Source organism: Gadus morhua, chromosome 9, assembly GCF_902167405.1.
Source record: "Gadus morhua chromosome 9, gadMor3.0, whole genome shotgun sequence".
Taxonomy (NCBI): domain Eukaryota; kingdom Metazoa; phylum Chordata; class Actinopteri; order Gadiformes; family Gadidae; genus Gadus; species Gadus morhua.
The window spans coordinates 1,457,736-1,478,641 of record NC_044056.1 but is presented as its reverse complement, the minus strand read 5'-3'; the positions used below and the strand labels follow the sequence as shown (position 1 = coordinate 1,478,641).

Genomic DNA, 20,906 nt, shown 5'->3' with positions numbered 1-20,906 from the left:
CTAATTTGGCTGGAAGAAGAAGACGCAGGTAAGGCTCAACTTGTAGCGAAGCGGCTCACCTGCTATCCTTCCTCCCTAAACGGATGTAAAGTTGCGGGAGTAGGCTACAGCCTGCCGCGATGTGTCAACGCGTTGCATTTGAGTAATAGTTTGATGAACATTATGTTACAATTGCTTGTGATTGACGTATCGATTCCATAAAGCCGACACATGGACTGTGTGACCTGTTGTCGCTTAACTTTGTGGCATATGCCTGTTATTTTGTAAGATTATTGTCCACATTTATAATTTATTATTGGCTCATTATTAGTTATTGGAGTAGGTTAATTACATTGCAATTGGTCATTCTTTGTAGTCCAAAATCAAATAACTGTATCCCAACAAATATAAAACGAAACAAAAAACTGTTATCATAGTCCTTTAGCCTTTGTTAATAATAATAATAAATAAATAATAAATAAACGTATTGAATATGTCGAATTAAATAATAGACAACATTATTCTGGTCACTGGCAGTATTGATTCAGGGACTTGGGCCTTTGCCAAACAACATTGGCCAAATCATTTTTTATTTGAATCAGCCCATTTGACTATGCTTATTGACGTAACATTATATTGTTGGTAATTTTGGTGAACGTCTAAGTTATCCACAAACGGCAATGATTAATTTCGATTTAGTCAGTAAACCAGGACCAAGTATTGTTTTTATTTGCTGGTTGTAGTATATTGTTTTTTTTCATTTGAATAACAATAGCTTACTAATATAATGAATCAGTTGACTTTTATATGCCTATCTTGCCTCTCCCTCCAGCTTTTGTGTTTCAGTTACCTTTGTGGAATTGTGTCTCAAATTACTCGCATCATTTCTTTGTGATAGTGGTGTAATCCAAACTGTATGTTTTAAGCCAGATGTTCGGCATAGTTAGAGGGCAAACTCTTCTGCAGATGACTGCCTCCCTTCAAGTTGAGAAATATATTTGGGCAGGCTGAGGGGACGTTTGTAACTTGTATGCTTTCAGAGGGCCGCACACGCTCAAACTACAACTGACATTGCACTTAAGTATAGAGCGTTTTGTCATTTGACATCAAGATGTTAAACATTACGATTTTAAAATGTTAAACAACGTGTCACTGAGCCAAACATGGCGTATAGTGCTGAGTGTGGCCTTGAGTGAAACCATCCTACGTTTATGCAGTATTCACAAGCACTTTGTTTTTACTATATGCCAGTGGGTGTTCGAGGCAGGCGAGCTGAAAGAACCTCAGTCATAAGGAACTGAGGAGCACTGCTGCCCAGATAGTCAGCCTCACACCCGATTGAACTGACAGGGCAGAGGACAAACCTGCTTCTAAAAGAGGATTTTAAACTACTTACTTCAACCCGGATCAACAGCAGAGAAGTAATGCAAATAGACATCTTGAGCACCAGAGAGACAGAAAGCTACATTTGGGAGGGAAGAGGCGGCAAGCAAGGGGGGGGGGGGGGGGGGAGAGAGAGAGAGAGAGAGAGAGAGAGAGAGAGAGAGAGAGAGAGAGAGAGAGAGAGAGAGAGAGAGAGAGAGAGAGAGAGAGAGAGAGAGAGAGAGAGAGAGAGAGAGAGAGAGAGAGAGAGAGAGAGAGAGAGAGAGAGAGAGAGAGAGAGAGAGAGAGAGAGAGAGAGAGAGAGAGAGAGAGAGCGCGCTAATGGAAGGGTGGAGTGATTGGGGTGTTTCGGATAATAATTTCTCTGGCACATTGCAGTGTATTTGACCAGCATGTCAGGCGGATAAATAAATCATTTCTGCCTGAGAGGGGGGACTCTGAAAACCTTCTTTGATTAGACTCTGTGAGCTCCATCCAGTCGCTGCTCCATTGCACTGATGACACACACACACACACACACACACACACACACACACACACACACACACACACACACACACACACACACACACACACACACACACACACACACACACACACACACACACACACACACACACACACAGGTAAGCTTACTTACAAATTCACAGTTTAAACACTCCACACTATATTCCCCTGTGGCTGAAACTGAAGCATTGGCAGTTGGCCGGTGCGGTTTGTGCTTGATAATGGTGTTTCTGTTGGGATAACTGGCTCTGGGGGTATTGAAAACAGCACAGGGCACGGGTCATTTCCACTTCATCTCACATAGCTGTGCTGTGTCAGAGCCACCCTGTGGCCCGTGTCTCACCTCGTGCTTAGTGTGGCATGCCTGGACTGATCCAACGGCCCCTTGCAGTTCTAGCATCAATATTCTGCTCTGTTGTAAGTGGCCCGCAGCCTTCATTCCACCACGGCTAGCTGTGTTACGGCGCGTAGCACTGGCTCTGCCGTCCCACTGCGCCGAAAACCGAAACTTCAGACATTGGCTTTCTCAACACTGCAGGTTTTGTATGCGTGTGTGTGTGTGTGTCTCTGTGGAGAGTGTAAGAAAAAAAATAAAAAGGCTGTTATGTGTCATTCTAGTCCACCCTTATATGGTCTGATTTCAGGACTCCCTGCTTGTGGCTCGGGCGAGGAAAGGTGCTTTTAGAGGGCTGGTGATGTTACTATCTTTAGACGGTCCATGGCGGTGGTGCAGTTGACTGGCGGAGAGACACCCTGGCTGCATTGAATCCCCTCCCTTGTTCCTCCACACTACTGGATTCCACCCTGCTTTCAGGAGTGTAGTCCCTTTGAGCCTGTTCCCGGACACAGAGAGAATTCGAGCTCTCGTCCCATAGCTTCTAGCTGATAGGGAACACTCTTAAGGACTGCTATAGTAGAGCCCATTGGCCCCAGGCTATGCAACGGCAAAACAAGAGCACTTTGACATGTAACTCAATTATAAACCTTGCTTTGTTGGCCCCATCTGCCTACCTTAAGGTGCTATCAAATTACACCCATTTAAACGGAGCGCGTGGCACACATGATCGCACACTCGCACACATACACACGTTGCACACATTGACACATCAGCATGCTTCGCACAAATGCATAAACACACAAATACCAAACCTATATAGGCACATGCACACACACACTCGCGCTCGCACAGTATACATGCAAACACCCATGAAGACACAGCGACACCTTCACTGTGAATCATAACCTCTGCATTGCACAAGCCCTGATTTCCCCGATCAGAATGTGTCAATAACAGGGTGTGTAGAGTTACTTGCGTAGTCCTTCCTGCCAGCAAGTCTTTCCATTTGTGTATCTATCATGCGTTGCCATAGTTACGGGCAGCCACTGAACATCCTAGGCATATCAAATAGCCATTCAACTTAGTTTCAATTTTTTCTTCTGGCTCTTTCTGATTGAACACTGCACCATTGAAGAGGTTCAGACCCTTAATCCGGTATAATTCACCTCCCCCCCTCCTCGCTGCTTCCCACCTGCATGTGTGTTAGAACTTAGAAGTCGCCCTCCGTTCGACCCGGTTCAGTTACATGGAGGGGTATAGTGTGTCATCTGGCGTCCTCTCCTGCTGAAGGCGATAGCGGCTTTAGGTAACGGTAAACATAAAGCTAGTCCCCGACAAAGGCAGAGGGAAAGCTTCGTCTGCAGGCCACAGTGTTTCCCGTTACCTTAACAACTGCGCTCTGCTGTATTATATGACTGATGTATTTTCAGACAACAGACCGCGGAGAACGGGGGAAACGTAGGCAGCCAGACTGGCTGACCTTTATAGTTGGAATAATTATCACCCAGGACGTGTGTGCTGTTCACACTTCCAATTTGGAGGACCTTGCTGGAAATGTTCTTCTAGTCTGGGCATACATTGTATTGATTATATTTCTTTAATTCATTTTTATTTTTCATTTAGCTAGAAAAATCAAATGAAGGCAAGGCAACTTTATTTATATAGCACTTTTCATACACAAGGCAGACTCAAAGTGCTTTACATATAAATATTGTCGTACGATAAAATAATAGATAAGTAAAAGATAACATATGCAAAGAAATGAGTAAAATAGAAAGTTAAAAAGGCAAGTTAAAAAATTAAGATTAAAGATCTATTTTAAAATAGAGTAGCAGTATTAACGGACATTAGCGGTCTATTATTCAACAATTCAACTGAAAATAACAATTAAGAGGAGCTCAATCATAGCCTTAGACATCCTTTGACTTTTCTATGAAATGTCTTTCAATTGTATTCGACTCCTTCCCGAGCTACACTGTTTTCTCTTATTCTTTGCTAAAGTAACTTATAGTTACTTTTGTTTTTGTTCCTGTCCCCGTGTGTGTTTTGGTCCCAACACAGAGACTCCTATGTGTTCCAGTGTCAGTGCTGTACTGCACCCTGGTAGAACGCACACAGCCTCACAGGGGGGGTAGCCCGCTCGCTTGAACCTAAAGTAGAAAAAACGCGGTGGCCGATGGCTGCCAAGAAAAAGCAGCTAATGTCCTGAGAGCTAGAAACAATTAGCCGTGTTATTCTGACGGGCCTCTGCCTGTGGTCAGGGAACCAAGGCGCACGGCATTAAGTCCTGGAGGGCCGGGGACTTCTGATAATACCCTGCCCAGCGGGGTCCTTCTGTCTGCTCACAGGACACCTCATTAGGGCTGTCTGTCCGTCTGCCTGTCTTTCTGTCCGTCCATCTGGCTGCCTTATGTCTACTGCCTCTCCTCTTTGAGGCTTCCTGTTTTCAGGGACTCAGCGGTGGTGTTCTTCACCTCTGGCTGCTCCTCCACACTGGGAGTACGCTTCCAGAGGTTTAGGGTTAGTATAATATACAGTGTGGTTAATGGTGGTAATATGAACTGGCTGCATAGTTGTGTTTGGGAACGGCACGTCTTTATGGCCGCGTGCGTTGTGTTTGATGTCGGGCCAGAACCCCGGTTGTCAGCGGTTAAACTGCTTTCTGCCGGGCTCTGAGATCATCGGATTCGGTCTGTCACCATCACACTCAGGATTGTTTCAGATCAGCCGCCCCGCTCCACCTCGTGTGTGTGTGTGTGTGTGTGTGTGTGTGTGTGTGTGTGTGTGTGTGTGTGTGTGTGTGTGTGTGTGTGTGTGTGTGTGTGTGTGTGTGTGTGTGTGTGTGTGTGTGTGTGTGTGTGTGTGTGTGCATAAGCCACACTGCTAAAGACAACAGCGATTGTAGGAAACAGCCGGTTGTTAGTTTGACCTGCATGGCATTTGACTATCTCTTTTTCTCGCCTCTCTCTCTCACACGCACGCGCACGCGCACACACGCACACTTTCTTGCATTCAATCTCCATCACTCTCTGGTGTTTTTAACTTCACACTGTTTGCCGGATGCTATGATGCAGTAAATAATGTCAAGGGGGGCAGGGGTCAATCATTATTGTATTATATTTAACCAGGAGAAGAAGAAATCTCAACCCTTTCTTTGTACATTCTGCTTCTTTGTGCTGGGCTGCAACCAGCATTATGTTTTCTGGGATCCCAGATATGCTAGCCATCACAATAAAATGTAGAAGATAAGACCCAACGTCAGAAAATATACCCGCTGCTTGTTAGTCGTCTATAAAGGAGTGCAATGCATTGCATCACCGTCTTCCCTGAGTCTGTTCCATCCAGTTAAAGAAGTACTAAAAGTAAAAGCAGGAGAGTGGCTGAGGTACTCTGTGCATCTGCCAAAACTCAGTGTCTGAATGTTCCGGAGAGGGAGACAGACAGCGAGAGAGATCCACCCACAGCGGGTATCTGCTAGGCATCTCTCCGCCGTTGACGGCTCCTTGTCAGCCATTGAAAGCAGATGGAGCATGTTACCGTGCACTCCTACCACCGGAGCCTCCCTGGTGCTTCTGGAGCCAGGCCCTGCCCCGGGCCATCCCCTCCCCGCTGCCTGTGATGGACGTCTCTGGCTCGGCGGCGCTGAGAAGATGATGGAGCATGCTTGACATGAAGTGTTCTCACATGACTGAGATTGTGTCATTGCCCTCTCCTAGTTAAGGAGGCTCTCCCCCTCTCCCCTCCCGCCATAGCTCCCTCACTCAGATATGAGTTGCTTGCCACGGTGTGCAGGCTGTGTGTGTGCAGAGTGCAGACACAGTATATTTGTTGTGCTTGTGTGCGTGTGTGAGTGATGCCCTGCAGCCAGAGTTTGAAGTAGGCGATCCAACGCACACTTGCTTCAATTGCAACAATATTGGTGTTGGTTGTTTTTCTTGGTTAAGTATTTCCCAGAGGGTGAAAACTGGTTTGTTATTAGTGTGTGTGTGCGTGCGTGCGTGCGTACATGTGCATGCATTGAAGGGATCCATTAATTAGTTTTGACATGTTTAGATTGTCCTGAGACAGGTTCATATTGATGTATCTCATGATGGGGCAGGAGGAGGGGGAAGAGGAGGGGGAGAGGGTGATAAAGAAGGGGTGAGAAAGGGGAGAGAAAGAATGAAGAATAGAGGCAGAGAGGAGAGGGGAACGAGTGAGTCGGAGGTCACACATTCTTTGGATTCATTCATTTTTCTTCTAATTAAGTTGTTGCTTACTCGTCGACAAGTTAATGAGTAGCTCGACAGGATGTTCAGCGCTGAGACGCGTCTCTGAAAGAAACCAAAAAAAAGATCCCCTCTGAGATTCTGCCGAGGGCCCCAACATGTCTTTCACACGATTACAACCCTTGAATAATACATTTCTCAGTCAAAACACAATTCAAAAGAAAACCAACTGCCATCGGTCTAACACTTCAGTGCTGTGCTACAATGAGTGTTCCGGCTCATTCACTCTGACGCTACAGAATAAGAACACCACTAACATGCATGCTCCCGTCGGCTATGCTGTTTTAATCAACTGATATACTTTGTAGCTGTCAGTGTGGATTGACAAATGTCTGCAGCATCGGTCTGTCTAATGTAGCATGAAGAGTGGGATAGGACATGGTCCATTTATAATATAACATAAAGGGAGGGAGGGAGAGGGAGACAGACAGACAGACAGACAGAGGGAGACAGACAGAGGGAGAGTTAGAGAGAGAATGAGAGACTCTGTGACTTTGTTTTGAGCAAACAAGGTTTAAAATGAGAAACAATGGGATAGGCTGTTGCAAGACAACAGCTGAAGCCAAGTAGCAGGGCAAGCCACATGCCTGTGGGACTCCATGGTGAAATGAATGAATACCCACAACAACCGGTGTGTGTACATTTCCTGCTAGGGTATACTTTCCAGCTTAACTACTTCAAGTATCATCACTGAGCTCACACACACACACAGCACACAAACCCACACACAGAGTTGCCATGACTAAAGGGCTGTGTGTCTCTTTCAGGGCCCTTTGGAGTGAGTGCTGAAACACCCGGCCTAACACACTGAACCCACCCACCAGGAAGATGGATGGGGGCTATGGTACCGGGAGCCCCTCCCAGGAGGAGACGCGTGGCCGTCCAGCTCCACGGAGGGCGCTGCCGGGGGCCTCGGTGAGGTCTTGGACAGCCTCCCACCCGAGGCTGCTGTTCCTGGGCCTGCTGCCGCTGCTGCTCCTGGGGGCTCCTCTGCCATCAGCAGCCAGCGCCTCACTCCAGGGGGTACCCAGGGTCACACTCAGCCACAAAGGTAGGGGGACCACACGTCAACGGGGGTGGACGGAGGCTGGGAATGTTGAGGGATTGTGGAATACTATTGGGAATGTGTGTGTGTGTGTATTTATATTTATTTATTTGTTAGCCTTTTTTAGGCTTTCATAATATAGACAGATTAAAGTATATGATTTCTGCACTTTAAAAATACAAGTTGCTTTTTTTGTCATATCTTACAAGATTTAACATCAGAAGAATGTTTTCCTGAATGTGTGTGTCAAAATATAAATGTATATATATTTTTTAAGTGAAATACAACAATATACTCTGCGGCTACACTCAGAGTATACTATGCTCAGTTTTTCATGTTTATATCAACCTGTTCCAGGACTGCATTGGGTTCCTTGTGCTTCAGTGCTATGGTACCGAATTGTTTGCGTAGTTCCACCGTAGGAAAGCTAGTTTACAGCTCCCTTTAAAAAAAAAAAAACCTTTTGAACTTTACTGCAGACTTTGTTTTAACTGCACATTCTACGAAGGCTTCTTAATCTCTAGAATACCAGACCAGGAGGGACAGAACACACTGGTCCTGCCCTGTAAAGTAGATTCCCCATAGAGAGCCCAAAGTATATTTTCTCTGCCTTCAACCCTGCAAAAACTTTTGGCCACTTAAGTGCTTCCTAAACCAAACTGCTTGAAATAGATGTGCTTTCATGTCCTCCGATTCCAAAATAAATACAACTATACAGCAGGAATACATTGTAGCTATTTACTTAGCAGTTAGGCTGCAGTTTAGCTACAGCGTTTCCCATTGCTTGTGCCTTTTGCAGGCCGCTTTTTATAATAAAAAAATGAAATGCAGATTTATTTGAATATTCTTTCAAGATAAGTGACTCATTATCTAAGACACTTACGCACCTTATTGGTTGATTTGTGCAAAGTTAATTTGAATGTGTCCATGTTGAACTCTTATTTACCAAGACAGAGTTAAAATTGCAGCCAAGCTCTATTCCCTAGCACTGATTACAACCTCAGTCACACATCAACATCACTTAGTTTTTCGAATTGTCTCTCTAAACATCAGAGCTTGCACAAGTAAATAAGAAAGTGACCGCTCAAAGAGAATCCTCAGTTTTTAGTTGGCCGGGGTAAAGCCTGTGGTCGCTTCACCATGCCAGTTGACCAGCCTCGTAAAATCTGGCTTTGTTGAAACTGATGCTTATATTTTGGATTTCTGTTGCAAGGAAGTCAGTTGACTGTGATTGATGAATGGGTTGAAGCAGAGCTAGAATAGATCTTTATATAGATAATATGTTGCTTTTCATGAGCGTACTTGATGGGGCATAAAGTGAATCGTCATCGTGTGTTGTTGCAGAAATACATTAAAGTTTTACTAGAGTCAGACAAAGTGGAGTTGAGAACCGATCTCTTTACTTGCACAAGGCGGTCTGTTTGATACAACACAGTATCACATTGCAAAAATCGGAATCAATCGTTTATTGATTCCGAATTAAACCTACTGACTGCACGCCTGCCTGAGCTCTCTAAATCAAATAAATGTGACGATTAAAGTGCTCCAGTGCTTTAGCCTTGAAGCTAACGACCAAGACTTGTTGAAAGGAGCTGCTGCAGGCTGTGCTCTCCAGTGAAAGGTGTGGGTCTTATGCTAAGCTGTAAAAGCTAACCAATGCCTTTTCAATGGGCTCACAGTGCTGTGTGTTTACAGAACAGATTAGCGTTAGCCAAAGGCTAGCATCGCTAATCTCTCTGTGAGGTTTAGCTCTGGCTTTAGAGAGAGAGAGGGGCAAAGGGTGTGTGTGTGTGTGTGTGTGTGTGTGTGTGTGTGTGTGTGTGTGTGTGTGTGTGTGTGTGTGTGTGTGTGTGTGTGTGTGTGTGTGTGTGTGTGTGTGGTTCTTGGTCTTTGGGGGCATTTTAGATGCAGGCATATATGTGAGTTTGTGTCTTTGTGTGGGTCTCTGAAAACATTCGTTGTCTAACTGTGTGTGTGTGTGTCCATGTGCCGTCTTTCAATGTGTGTAAGAGTGCACAGAGGTGAAGATGGGAGCACGGGGTGTGTGTATAGAAGGAGGCATTAAAGTGCCGTGCGTGGGCCACTGACTAGAGGAGGTCCGGGGAGTTCAAACAGTGAAGGTTAGCAACCTCCCGCAATCCCTCACACGGAGAGGGTAATCACAAAGTCAATCCTTTCAGAGAGACTCCCACTGGCTGTCGCCTGCGCATCAGGCCAGTGTTTACTCTGGGAATGCTTCTGTACTGACCCATGCTCGATACAGCCAGGATAAGGATATTTCACCCTCCTAGTCAGGCTCAGAACAGGCAATGTACTTGCCAATGGCGCTGTTGTAAACAGCTCTATTTTATTATGTTGTCTATTATTTTCCTGAGTTCCCGTTGTGATGCTTCAGCTGATTACTTGCTAGGATTCTCATATCCCATTGAATAAAAGATCACGCTCGTATGGAGCTTATTTCCTGCACAGACGTAACCAATTTTAAATGATACTACTACAACTACTATACACTATTTGAGAATAGAAATTGTGAGCGATTGCAAAGTGCTCCCTCAGAATGAATGAATAATAATAATTGAACAAATATGAAATTAGCTCTAAATGCACTTCTCCCCCTGTGGCCCTCCTCTCAGAGCTGGTGCAGAGTGGCAGTGTGTCTGTGTTTATGGGGGCCTCTGGGGGCCTCCACTCCCACACACTGCTGTTGGACGAGGAGAAGGGTCGCCTTCTACTGGGGGCCAGGGATCACGTCTATCTCCTTGACCCCGACAACCTCTCCAGAGCCCCCCGAAAGGTATCGTACCCTGCTTCACAAAGTGTTACCGACTTAAACATGCGCCAAAAAGAAGGTTACCACTGCGACTACGACTGCTCGTGCTCTGTCAAGGGGGGGAGGGTGTTTATCTATACTTGGAGATGTTTAGATAAGTCTCAAGACCCCTTGCACCCTCGGCAGAAGGGGAATATGCAGGAAGAGAGTGGAGCGGAGTACTCTGTGGACCATAATATACACACACGCACAATAATTACTCCCATCCTCAGACAACCAGACGCATGCTCGGAGTCACTGGAGACGTCGGCACGCCCTCACACCGTGCTCTGCAAACACGTCCTCATTACCTGACTTATCTCCTCATCCTTGCATACCTGTCAGAGGTCATGCGAGTTATTTCTCCGTTACTGCTGCCTGGTGCACTGCAAAGATGGAATGCGCTCTGTCCCACAGACCTGTGTGCTGCCGCTCACTGTAATCACATGTTAAGGGCTTACTCTGTCCCACAGACCTGTGTGCTGCCGCTCACTGTAATCACATGTTAAGAGCTTACGCTGGCCCACAGACACGGCATAGATAACTGCATTTATGTATGCAAAAAGATGCACAACGGGTACCCCCAAATGCACTCCAATGTCAGCACACTAAAAGCCACGGGCGACATGTGTTAAGGTTTGGGGAGTCGGACTGTGTTTACGCAGCTGTGGTTGATCCGCGAGCAGACGACTTTGTATTAAGTGGATCTTTATCTTGTTGGTTTAACTCTCACTTCCAGCTCTTAAAGTGTTGCCCTTCTGTACTCTCTCCGGTGGCCATTCAAGGGAAACCACCACCATCAGTTGTTGAAACATCGACCATTATATACAGAGTAGTGTGAGTAGTGTAGTACGATGGAGACAAAAGCCGGTATCATCCAGTAATGATGGGGTGATCATTCCTTCCAGGCCAAAGTATTGACCATAAGCCCTCTCTATTGTATAATGTGGAAAAAATGCCCGGGTCCTCTGAAATGCTCGATCTGATTCAGAAGTCTACCTCACGCCAAAGTGCTCCTGAGCACCACTAACGGTACTCCATCGATACATCGAGGTGCCGTGAATGGCCCTTTGCGGCATGCAAGCCTCCAGCACCACGAGACCCGGGTGGTGTGTGCCGAGGCTCTGTTGACCCATAAATAGCGAAGGCGATGGCTCTCCATGGTGGGATTTGTGGGGAAACATGCTAAGCACATAAGCCTGTTATAACACATGTGGACATGGAGCGGTGTGTTCTAGCGTGGTCACTCTGATGTGTTCCACCTCTGAACCAGAGGTGTTCATACCGACAGTATCCACCACCAAGCTAATGCCATTGATCACCTCTCCAAAGCCCTGGATCAGAATGGTTCTTACACAAAGTATGTGATTTATTTTAGTTCAAAGGAACCACATGTCAGAGTACGCCGTGGGTCATTCTTTACCCTGCTTTTGTCTATTCTCAGATCGTCTGGCCTGCTTCTCTTGACAGAGTGAAGATGTGCAAACTGGCTGGGAAAAATGTAAATGTAAGTCTAAAGAAGAAAAGACAACAACATTTGATTTGATGGATTCCACTTTGTTTTTGAATGGATCTACATGCATCAATCCCCCCCCCCCCCTCCCCTTTGACCTCTGAACCCAGCTGGAGTGTGCTAACTTTGTCCGGGTGCTCCACAACTACAACCACACGCACGTGTACGCCTGTGGCACCGGAGCCTTCCACCCCACCTGTGCCTTCATCGAGCTCACCGGCCACAGAGAGGTATATATGATAGCATGGCAGCCAGCTAGCTAGCCTTGTGAGCTCACCGGCCACAGAGAGGTATATATGATAGCATGGCAGCCTGCAGCTAGCCTTGTGAGCTCACCGGCCACAGAGAGGTATATATGATAGCATGGCAGCCTGCAGCTAGCCTTGTGAGCTCACCGGCCACAGAGAGGTATATATGATAGCATGGCAGCCTGCAGCTAGCCTTGTGAGACCATCCGAGCTCACATTGTGTTACTCTCCGAGTGTGATCTCGATCTCGATCCGGTGGAAAGTCTATCCCTCCAAAAAATGACTGGACCAATCAGGCACTTTGGAGAGGGAGTTTCAGTTAATAACGAGGCAAGGAGCGCCAGAGACTAGCATGGCCACACCTCCCTTCGGCTGGGCCCTAGGGAGGTGTAGCAATCGATGGAGCAAAGCCATTTTATCTGATATAGACTAAATAACAATGTGTAAAGATCAACAGAAATGTGCACAGAATGCTTCCTCAGAGGAGGAGAATCTGCTTTTGCTTTAGTTTGCACTGGATATGCCAAGAGCTAGGGAATAAAGAGTCTCACAGTAATGTCATCTGATCGGCTGACGTTTTTTGAACAAGCCCTTGCCCATAAATGGAACTCAATCGCTTCCCAGCCTGACTGAGATTCATTGTGGAACTCAAGCATGATTCCTGGATGGTTTCACAAAGCTAGCATGTTACATGAACAAGGGTGAAAACTGATTTGGGCATCATGTGTTCATGGATGTGATACATATCAGTGCGGTCGCTGTATTTCAGAGCGGGGTGTTCCAGCTGCTCCCCAGCTCGTTTGAATCGGGGAGATTAAAATGTCCTTTTGATCCCCGGCAACCATTCACCTCAGTCCTTACAGGTGAGACAGTTACTAACGTGAGAGATGGATGCTCTATGTCTTAATTTCTTAATTACATATCTAGATCCTGCTAGCACATATGCTCTAAATAAACAATAATCTGTGCACATCCCCACAGATGTTTGAGGGAATCTGTTTCTAACAATCGTCTTTCCGTCATGATTTGCTCTCCTTGCACAAGAGGGAAACGTATGCTAGTTTTAACAGCAAAATTGAAAATGAATAAAAACACGAGTTTGGCAAAGAAGTATAAAAATATGGAGTGGATTGTGTATGTGTGTGTGTAGTTTTCATATTTGTTGTGTTTTGAATAAGGTAAGCCAGTGAAGTCAAATATATACAAGCATGGTTATTCAACCAAAAATGTGATCATTAATCATACACTACTTGGACAAGGGTTTCTTTCGACATTTTTGCTGAATCTGAACACAATAACAAAATAGTTCAAAATTAGGCTTCATTCAGCCATGGCTCTGTCGCTCATATTGACTCTGATGAACCTGTTCTAGACCAGTACCTGTATGCAGGCACGGCTTCAGACTTCCTGGGCAAAGACACCACCTTCACTCGCTCCCTGGGCCCACCGCCCGACCAGAACTACATACGCACTGAGATCTCCGAGGACTACTGGATCAATGGTAACCCCTACAAACACATACGCACACACATACACACACACACTGCCAAACACTCACCAGCCAGCTAAGTGCTGTCACAACTTGTTATGCTCTTAAGTTTTTCCTCCTAATCGTCGTATACCTAAACTCTGCCTAACACAAGGGACTATGTGTGGGTTTGGACATTCCAGCCGTGCGGAAAAGGAACTCATTGATTCATTTAATGGAAAAGGGAACTTTTATTGGAACGCCACAGTAAAATAAGGGCCATAACTACGGGGTAATTTACTGCGTGATATAAAGGCAGTGCCCTGGACTAGTCATCGAGGGCCGTACACCTATTAGGAATAAATAAGAAGATTGTAGGGGATAGTAGAGGCATAAAAAGTAATGCAGTGATAAAGTACGGTGTTTAAACAGCCAATGAAACGCTATAGTGCTGCCCGTGCCACCCATCAGTTTTTGGGCCGTGTGCACGGCATTGAGTTTAATTCCCATAAACAAGCGAAGCGAAAACAGTACAATTAGGGACAATGCAACACAGGAATACGGGCTCACGTGCAGGCACATTCAATCACGTACTAATGCATGCGCCGCGTTCTTCTGCTTGTGTACACACGCCTGCTGACCAGACAGCTTTATTGCCCGTGATGGGCTGCAGAGGATCAACAGTTGTCACTGAGATTTAACTCCTGACACATGGGCTCCACATTTCACTGAGTCACACACACACACACACACTCGCACACGCACTGCTTCTGTGACATATTGTAGTCCTTATGTCTCCTGGCTGTCTCCCTCACTCTCCTTTATTTTCTTCCGTCTCCTTCTGTCTTTTTTTCGCTTTGTGGCTTGCCTTGTGTCGTATGGTTTTTCTTCTCCAGACGACGGAAAGGCTGTCGGTGTGTATGTATGTTGGTTTCTGTGTGGCCGAGTGTGTGTGTGGCCGAGTGTGTGTGTGTGTGTGTGCTTGCCTGTTATGACGATTACATTGTGTGTGTGTGTATGGATGCGTGTGTGTCTGTTATGAAGAGTTTCTGTGTGTGTGTGTGTGTTGAATCGAATGTCAAGATGCATACGTGTTTGTTTGTTTGTTTGTTTGTTTATGTGCGGGCCCGCTGGGAACCTGTTGATATGACCTCGGTATGCACGGGTCGCCCCTGTTCTCCGTGCATTACCCAGTGACCCGGTGAACACTGCAGCCCCAGTCAGGGACCCACCCTGGGGTGTCTGGCCCCGGCCTCCAAGGGTTGAGCTAATGTTGATATAATGTCACCGCAACACTTAGCTCAACTCCCCCCCCCCACCTCCCCGGCGGGGTCACTTTGTATACGTATGCCTTTCCCAAAGATTTATTATGCTTGTCGCTTCCCACAGAGGCCATCGATGGTGTTTTTGTGTTTGTTTGTGTGAAGAGCGTGCATTGGTCTGAAGTGCTTTAGTGCTGGTTTCACCGGGGCCATTTTCTCCTAATGTCAATATCTTCAGAGGCCAGCTTCATATCGGCTCATCCCATGTCCGACACCCACAACCCGGACGACGATAAGATCTACTTTTTCTTCCGCGAAGTCTCCCGGGAGGGCAAGGACAAAAGCATCCTGTCCCGCGTGGCGCGCGTCTGCAAGGTGAGGTCTCAATTGAGAATGTGACACAAAATAAACGAAGAAGGATGTCGATCGTGTTAAGGCAACAGTGAGTGTTAGCCATAGCGTCCTTGCTATTGCTGTATAGCATCGATAAGATGGATTTCGAGCCGAGGAACACTTGAGAAAGACCAAGCATGAGGGGGTGACCAAATGTCTGACTGGGTATGTGGAAGTCATACATCTGATTAAGCAGATCCCTGCTGTGTGGGCCAGTGCAGATGGGTTTTATGACCCACTGGGAGGAGGGCTTCCTGTGTTCAGATGCATCCTGCTGTCCGCAGGGTAAATCAAGATGCACTCCTCCTTCATCTGGGGATGGCTCCCCAGCTCCACTGAGAGCCGTTAGGATAGATACTGAGATAGAATGCTCTGGATGTTGGTTGGTGCACACGTGAATACAATGAATACCTCACAAAGATTATTAAATGAATGATCAACCGACAAAATAAAGAATAATTTATTTATTGCTGCTCCCTTAAATAAATTATTACACAATTATGTGTAGTAGGATCTTCCCAGTCACATTGTCAACATTTGATTAAACATTTCACAGAGCATCTTCACAACCAGAATCTATATGACTGCAGTCGAGTAAGTCGTGTCACTAAAGCATGGATAGACGGCATCTAAAAGAGGAAAGAAGCAAAGACACTTAAAACTATCCCAAACAGTCGTGCCTTCAAAGCATTCAGAGACCCGTTGCTAAATCCTCAGTTAAAAAGCTTTCAGAGCATTTATGACCTGGGAGTAAGCTGCAATGTAGACTATAAAGTGCTCCCACCGCTATTCTACTGCTGGGTCCGTCTCAAACTCTCCCCCACACTGTCGGCCTCGCTCTGTCCCTGTGAGACGCTCCTCCACCGGGAGAGCAGGACCTCGGTGGGGTCTTTTGAAGCCCCTCGTCGTTGGGAAGCAAGGCTCGTTAAGTGCTTTGCGGGTTTGCTTTTCTCAGGCGCACACTTACTTTTGCTCTTGTTGACCCATAAAGGTCTGCTCCCTTTTCTGTTGTTGGGTTAGTCCACCTGTCCATGTTAATAAGGAGGTTTACGTTTCCGTCTCTCCGGCAAGACAAAGGCCTGGGCTGAAGTGCTCTTGTCCTAGCCCCCCCTCCCATCAAAGGTTGCCACTTCAAACAAGCCATTCACATGCAAACCGCAGCAAATGCATTATTAATGGGGACTCTTGTTTGATGTCCGAGTTCTCTTTCATTAATCTGTTCACATTATTATTTGATCGTTTCTCCATTTTCTATCCCTTGGTTTCATATCGCGTGTTTGTGTTTCATTGTTTTCAGGTTAGTGGTATGTTCGCAAGATGTTCAGCAATTGTTGTTATTTAAATAACTTGCATCTTTATGGCACGCGATCCATCCGTTTGTTTCAGTGCTGAAAGTAGAGGCCGGTCTGGAAGGGTTTGTCCTCGAATGTATTCATCCCATTACACTAACTGGGGTCACAATGTGTTTTGCTAGTGTAATCGCTCCGAGGATTACCGTTGCCATTAGGGAAGCGAGACAGTGCAGCAGTTACACACGGTTTGTTGTTGTTGTGTTCGTAGAACGACGTGGGTGGTCTGCGGAGTCTGACCAACAAATGGACCACCTTCCTCAAAGCCAGACTGGTGTGCTCCATTCCTGGGCCTGACGGAGTAGACACACACTTTGATGAGCTCCGTAAGTCACGCACTCACGCACACACTCACACACAACAACAACAACACACACAGGAATGCACACAGGCACGAGCTGCTACCTCAAACCACATGCAATGCTGCGAGACACATGGACACAAACACACACCACTTTGCTTGCTTCAGTTCTGTTGTGTTTTGATCTCTATCTCTCCGTCCGTGCACTCTCTCTGGCGTGTGAAGTAGCCAACACAATGGGCAGGTGGGCTCTTACCTGTACAGCAGCCAGCTTTCATTTTTGGTCTCACTGGATATTTGTTTACCCCGCGGTGCCATTGGCAAGGCTGTGGTGTCCTATGAATCCATAAACCTGGCAAACAGCCTTATCGGTTCTACATGGACTACCTGGCCACTCATCAACAGTCTAACTCACAGAGGGAATTTCCATATTTTTTTTCAGATTTCCTTTTAAGCAGAGGACCGTTTTATATTTCGGTGATGTATCTTTATTGTGTCTTTTTAAATATACAGAGGACATCTTCATGCTTCCCACCAGAGACGATAAGAACCCCGTGGTGTACGGGGTCTTCACCACCTCCAGGTGAGTTCAGCCCCACCCCGGCGTCTCTCTTCAGGCCCTGACACACCAAACAGAGTATCGGTCTTCGGTGACCTGAGTCTGTATGGTGTGTGCCGTGCGATCGGCTGTCGTCAAAGCTGTCGGTGATCTTTCCAACCCGATTATCGTCCCACTGTCGACCGATAATCTGGTTGGTGTGTAAGGGCAGTTACACCACTGCTCTGTGTTGGATCTCCCCTAAACCCCCCCCCCCCCCTCGCTCTCCTCTCCAGCTCCATCTTCCGGGGCTCAGCGGTGTGTGTGTACAGCATGGCGGACATCAGGGCCGTGTTCAACGGGCCCTACGCCCACAAGGAGGGCCCCGACCACCGCTGGGTTGAATACGAGGGCAGGATCCCCTACCCACGCCCCGGGACGGTTAGTGTGTGTGTGTGTGTGTGTGTGTGTGTGTGTGTGTGTGTGTGTGTGTGTGTGTGTGTGTGTGTGTGTGTGTGTGTGTGTGTGTGTGTGTGTGTGTGTGTGTGTGTGTGTGTGTGTGTGTGTGTGTGTGTGTGTGTGTGACACCATCCGGATGCGAGGCAGGCAGACAAAGAGTCATACGTTCACGTAAACTTTATAACTTTCTATACCAATATTGTATGATAGATTGTCTTATCATTCATAGCATAGATACATATTCACTTAAAGTTTCACATTTAGTGCAGATTCTTCCGGGGGGGGGGGGGGGGGGGGTAGCGTGTCCCAGGTATTTTTTATTTAAGATGCATTTCCCTGCAACTCTGCAGCGTGACACAAGAGGGCGACGTTCTCCACAGCTGCCAAGTCAACTGTCAATTTGAATTTCCATTTACCCGACTTTAAGAAGCGTAACACGACGACTGGGAACATGCATTAACGCGAATGAAACCCAAAATGCTAACAATAACTTCCAGAAAACGCTGAGTTAAAGAGAACCCTTACGAGATCAGCACCCTCTCTCCCTTCCCGACCCCTCAGTGCCCCAGCAAGACGTACGACGCGAAGATCAAGACCACCAAGGACTTCCCCGATGAGGTGGTCAGCTTCGTGCGCTTCCACCCGCTGATGCACGGCTCGGTGCTCCCGCTGAACGGCCGGCCCGTCTTCCAGCTGGTGCGCGCCGAGTACACGCTCACGCAGATCGTGGTGGACCGCGTCTCCGCTGAGGACGGCCAGTACGAGGTCATGTTCCTCGGAACAGGTGAGGCACACGTGAACGCCATGTCGAGGAACCGCACGCACATGCACACGCATGCATACGCACACGCCCGTGCACGCACAAGCGCACACATACGCCCGCACAAATACACACACACACAAACACACACATCCTTATCTTTCCCCCACACGGACACACACTTATCCCCCAACACAGTTGCAATTTTAATGAACATGTAAATGAAAAGTTTGAAACGTTTTTGTTCGAATTCTTTCCAATTGCAGTTCCAGAATGTACCAGCAGAGGACACTATATTACCATTCGATCCCCTCTGTCTGTGTGCCAGCCAAAGACTTCCTTGTGATTAAACTGGAAGCAGCATAAATCAACGATTTTAAAAGACGATTTAGTGATGTTTGTCCTTTATTACTGATCACGATAATCCTGTTTTTAAATCCAGTTTTCGGAGTCTGCAGTAGAACGTGACAATCCATGGAAGGATTGTTCTTTTAAATATTCAAAGGGTTTTGCATGTACAAGGCCGCCTGATAACCGAAACAAAGTTGAAAGAACCAGCAGACCGCCTCAAGGTTCATTCATTTGTCAACACTGTTTTGAATCAAACCGGCTGTGTGATTGTTGCTCATCTCGCCGGCCTTCCTGTGTGCTTCTCACCGCGTCTGTCTGTCTGTCTGACTGTCTGTCTGTCGGTTTCAGATGCTGGTTCAGTGTTGAAGGTGGTGAGCATCGCTCAGGAGAATTGGTCCAGGGAGGAAGTGGTGCTCGAGGAGCTGCAGGTGTTCCAGGTGCCGTAATGAGAATTCACACGTGTACACACATGTCTGTTTCACACGCACACTGTGTCTCACACACACACACACACACACACACACACACACACACACACACACACACACACACACACACACACACACACACACACACACACACACACACACACACACACACACACACACACACACACACACACACACACGTACGTGGATATACACACAGGTCTCGCAGGAGAGTAATCACACACATCTCACACATGGACAAACACACATCTCAGAGATACAGGCAACAACAGACACACACCCACACACACAAATACACACAGACACACGTACACGGACACGAACACGTACACAGACACATCTCACACATACAAATATAAAGAGACTCACACAGCGAACCACACACACACACACACGTCTCCCACAGATGAGCCACAACCCACACACAGACACGCACGCTGAACATGTTCTCTGCAGTCAACAACATTGTGTTCTGATAGACGGAACCAGCTGCTCAGCGCTGCCCCGAATCCTCATCAAAGACTCCAATATTCATGAAATGTCTCTCAAAAAGAAGGAGAAACGGGGCGGATTCGGTGTGTTCCTCTGTGAACAGCAACAGCCTCATCCGTCTTGTTGAGGCGCGCGGGGGCCTGCCGTCCCTCAGAGCGGGCCCTGCTGAAGCTCAGCCCGGTTGTTTATTGGCTGAGGAGGTAATGGGTTGATGTTGGTTTCTGTTTACCTTTCTAGGTTCCAACTCCCATCCTGAGCATGGAAATGTCATTCAAACAGGTTAGACGACACACACACACACACACTCACGCACACACACGCACGCACGCACTCCTGTTTTGTGTGTGCTGGGTATATGTCGTGGAGATCATACAGACCCTTTACCTGGTCCCTTCATGATGTTTTTATCCAGTTTCCCCTGCTCTTTTTCTACCCCCCCCCCCCCCCCCCCCCCCGCTGACCAACACTCATTATGTGGGGGTCACGGGCTTCAGTAGACCTTTCACTTCCAATCACTCAGTTCCTTCATCTTCAACCCTGTGTGTGTGTGAGCGCGTGTGAGAGTTTGTGCACGCTTGTTTTATTACCCTCTAAATCCTCACTCTTCCTGCTATGATGTTTTGGACATTTTCTTGAAGTTTTGTTTTTGGAATCTGCTGAAAGCGAGTCACAGCAGATCTATTTAAATGGATGCCCTCCTAAAAATTCCACCAACCCTTTAAACCGTTCGCGGGGCTTTGGAGAGGTGCTGAGTTGGTTCAGGGCTCCTGTTATGCTTAGAAACAACATGGTTGCGAGGCGGCTTGTTATTCCTCTCGTGTTTGGAGAAGCGTCGTCTCCTGTGTCACGCTGCCTACAGGATATATTCCCGCATTGTGGTGAACAGAGACCAACCCACCGTAACAAAGCACAATCAATATCAGCACTTGTATCATTTTTTTAACATTAAGGATCGATTGGCCCCACTGTAGAGTCCTTTCCCCCGGCTGGAGAGA

General features: G+C 46.9%; 1 protein-coding gene across 2 annotated transcripts in view; it reads left to right on the top strand.

The window, feature by feature from the left end:
- The window catches only part of sema3d (sema domain, immunoglobulin domain (Ig), short basic domain, secreted, (semaphorin) 3D), a 28,089-nt gene that overhangs the window by 199 nt on the left and 6,984 nt on the right, over nucleotides 1–20,906 (top strand). For both annotated transcript variants that reach the window (XM_030365725.1, XM_030365724.1), the window contains exons 1-14: nucleotides 1–28; nucleotides 7,242–7,525; nucleotides 10,153–10,313; nucleotides 11,773–11,835; nucleotides 11,952–12,071; nucleotides 12,859–12,952; nucleotides 13,462–13,590; nucleotides 15,058–15,194; nucleotides 16,773–16,887; nucleotides 17,376–17,445; nucleotides 17,697–17,841; nucleotides 18,421–18,643; nucleotides 19,319–19,407; nucleotides 20,149–20,190. The exon at nucleotides 1–28 is cut by the window's left edge and continues 199 nt beyond it. In XM_030365725.1, the coding sequence (XP_030221585.1) occupies nucleotides 7,303–7,525; nucleotides 10,153–10,313; nucleotides 11,773–11,835; nucleotides 11,952–12,071; nucleotides 12,859–12,952; nucleotides 13,462–13,590; nucleotides 15,058–15,194; nucleotides 16,773–16,887; nucleotides 17,376–17,445; nucleotides 17,697–17,841; nucleotides 18,421–18,643; nucleotides 19,319–19,407; nucleotides 20,149–20,190 (1,611 nt within the window). In that variant the 5' untranslated portion in view covers nucleotides 1–28; nucleotides 7,242–7,302. The remainder of the gene's footprint in view (nucleotides 29–7,241; nucleotides 7,526–10,152; nucleotides 10,314–11,772; nucleotides 11,836–11,951; nucleotides 12,072–12,858; nucleotides 12,953–13,461; nucleotides 13,591–15,057; nucleotides 15,195–16,772; nucleotides 16,888–17,375; nucleotides 17,446–17,696; nucleotides 17,842–18,420; nucleotides 18,644–19,318; nucleotides 19,408–20,148; nucleotides 20,191–20,906) is intronic.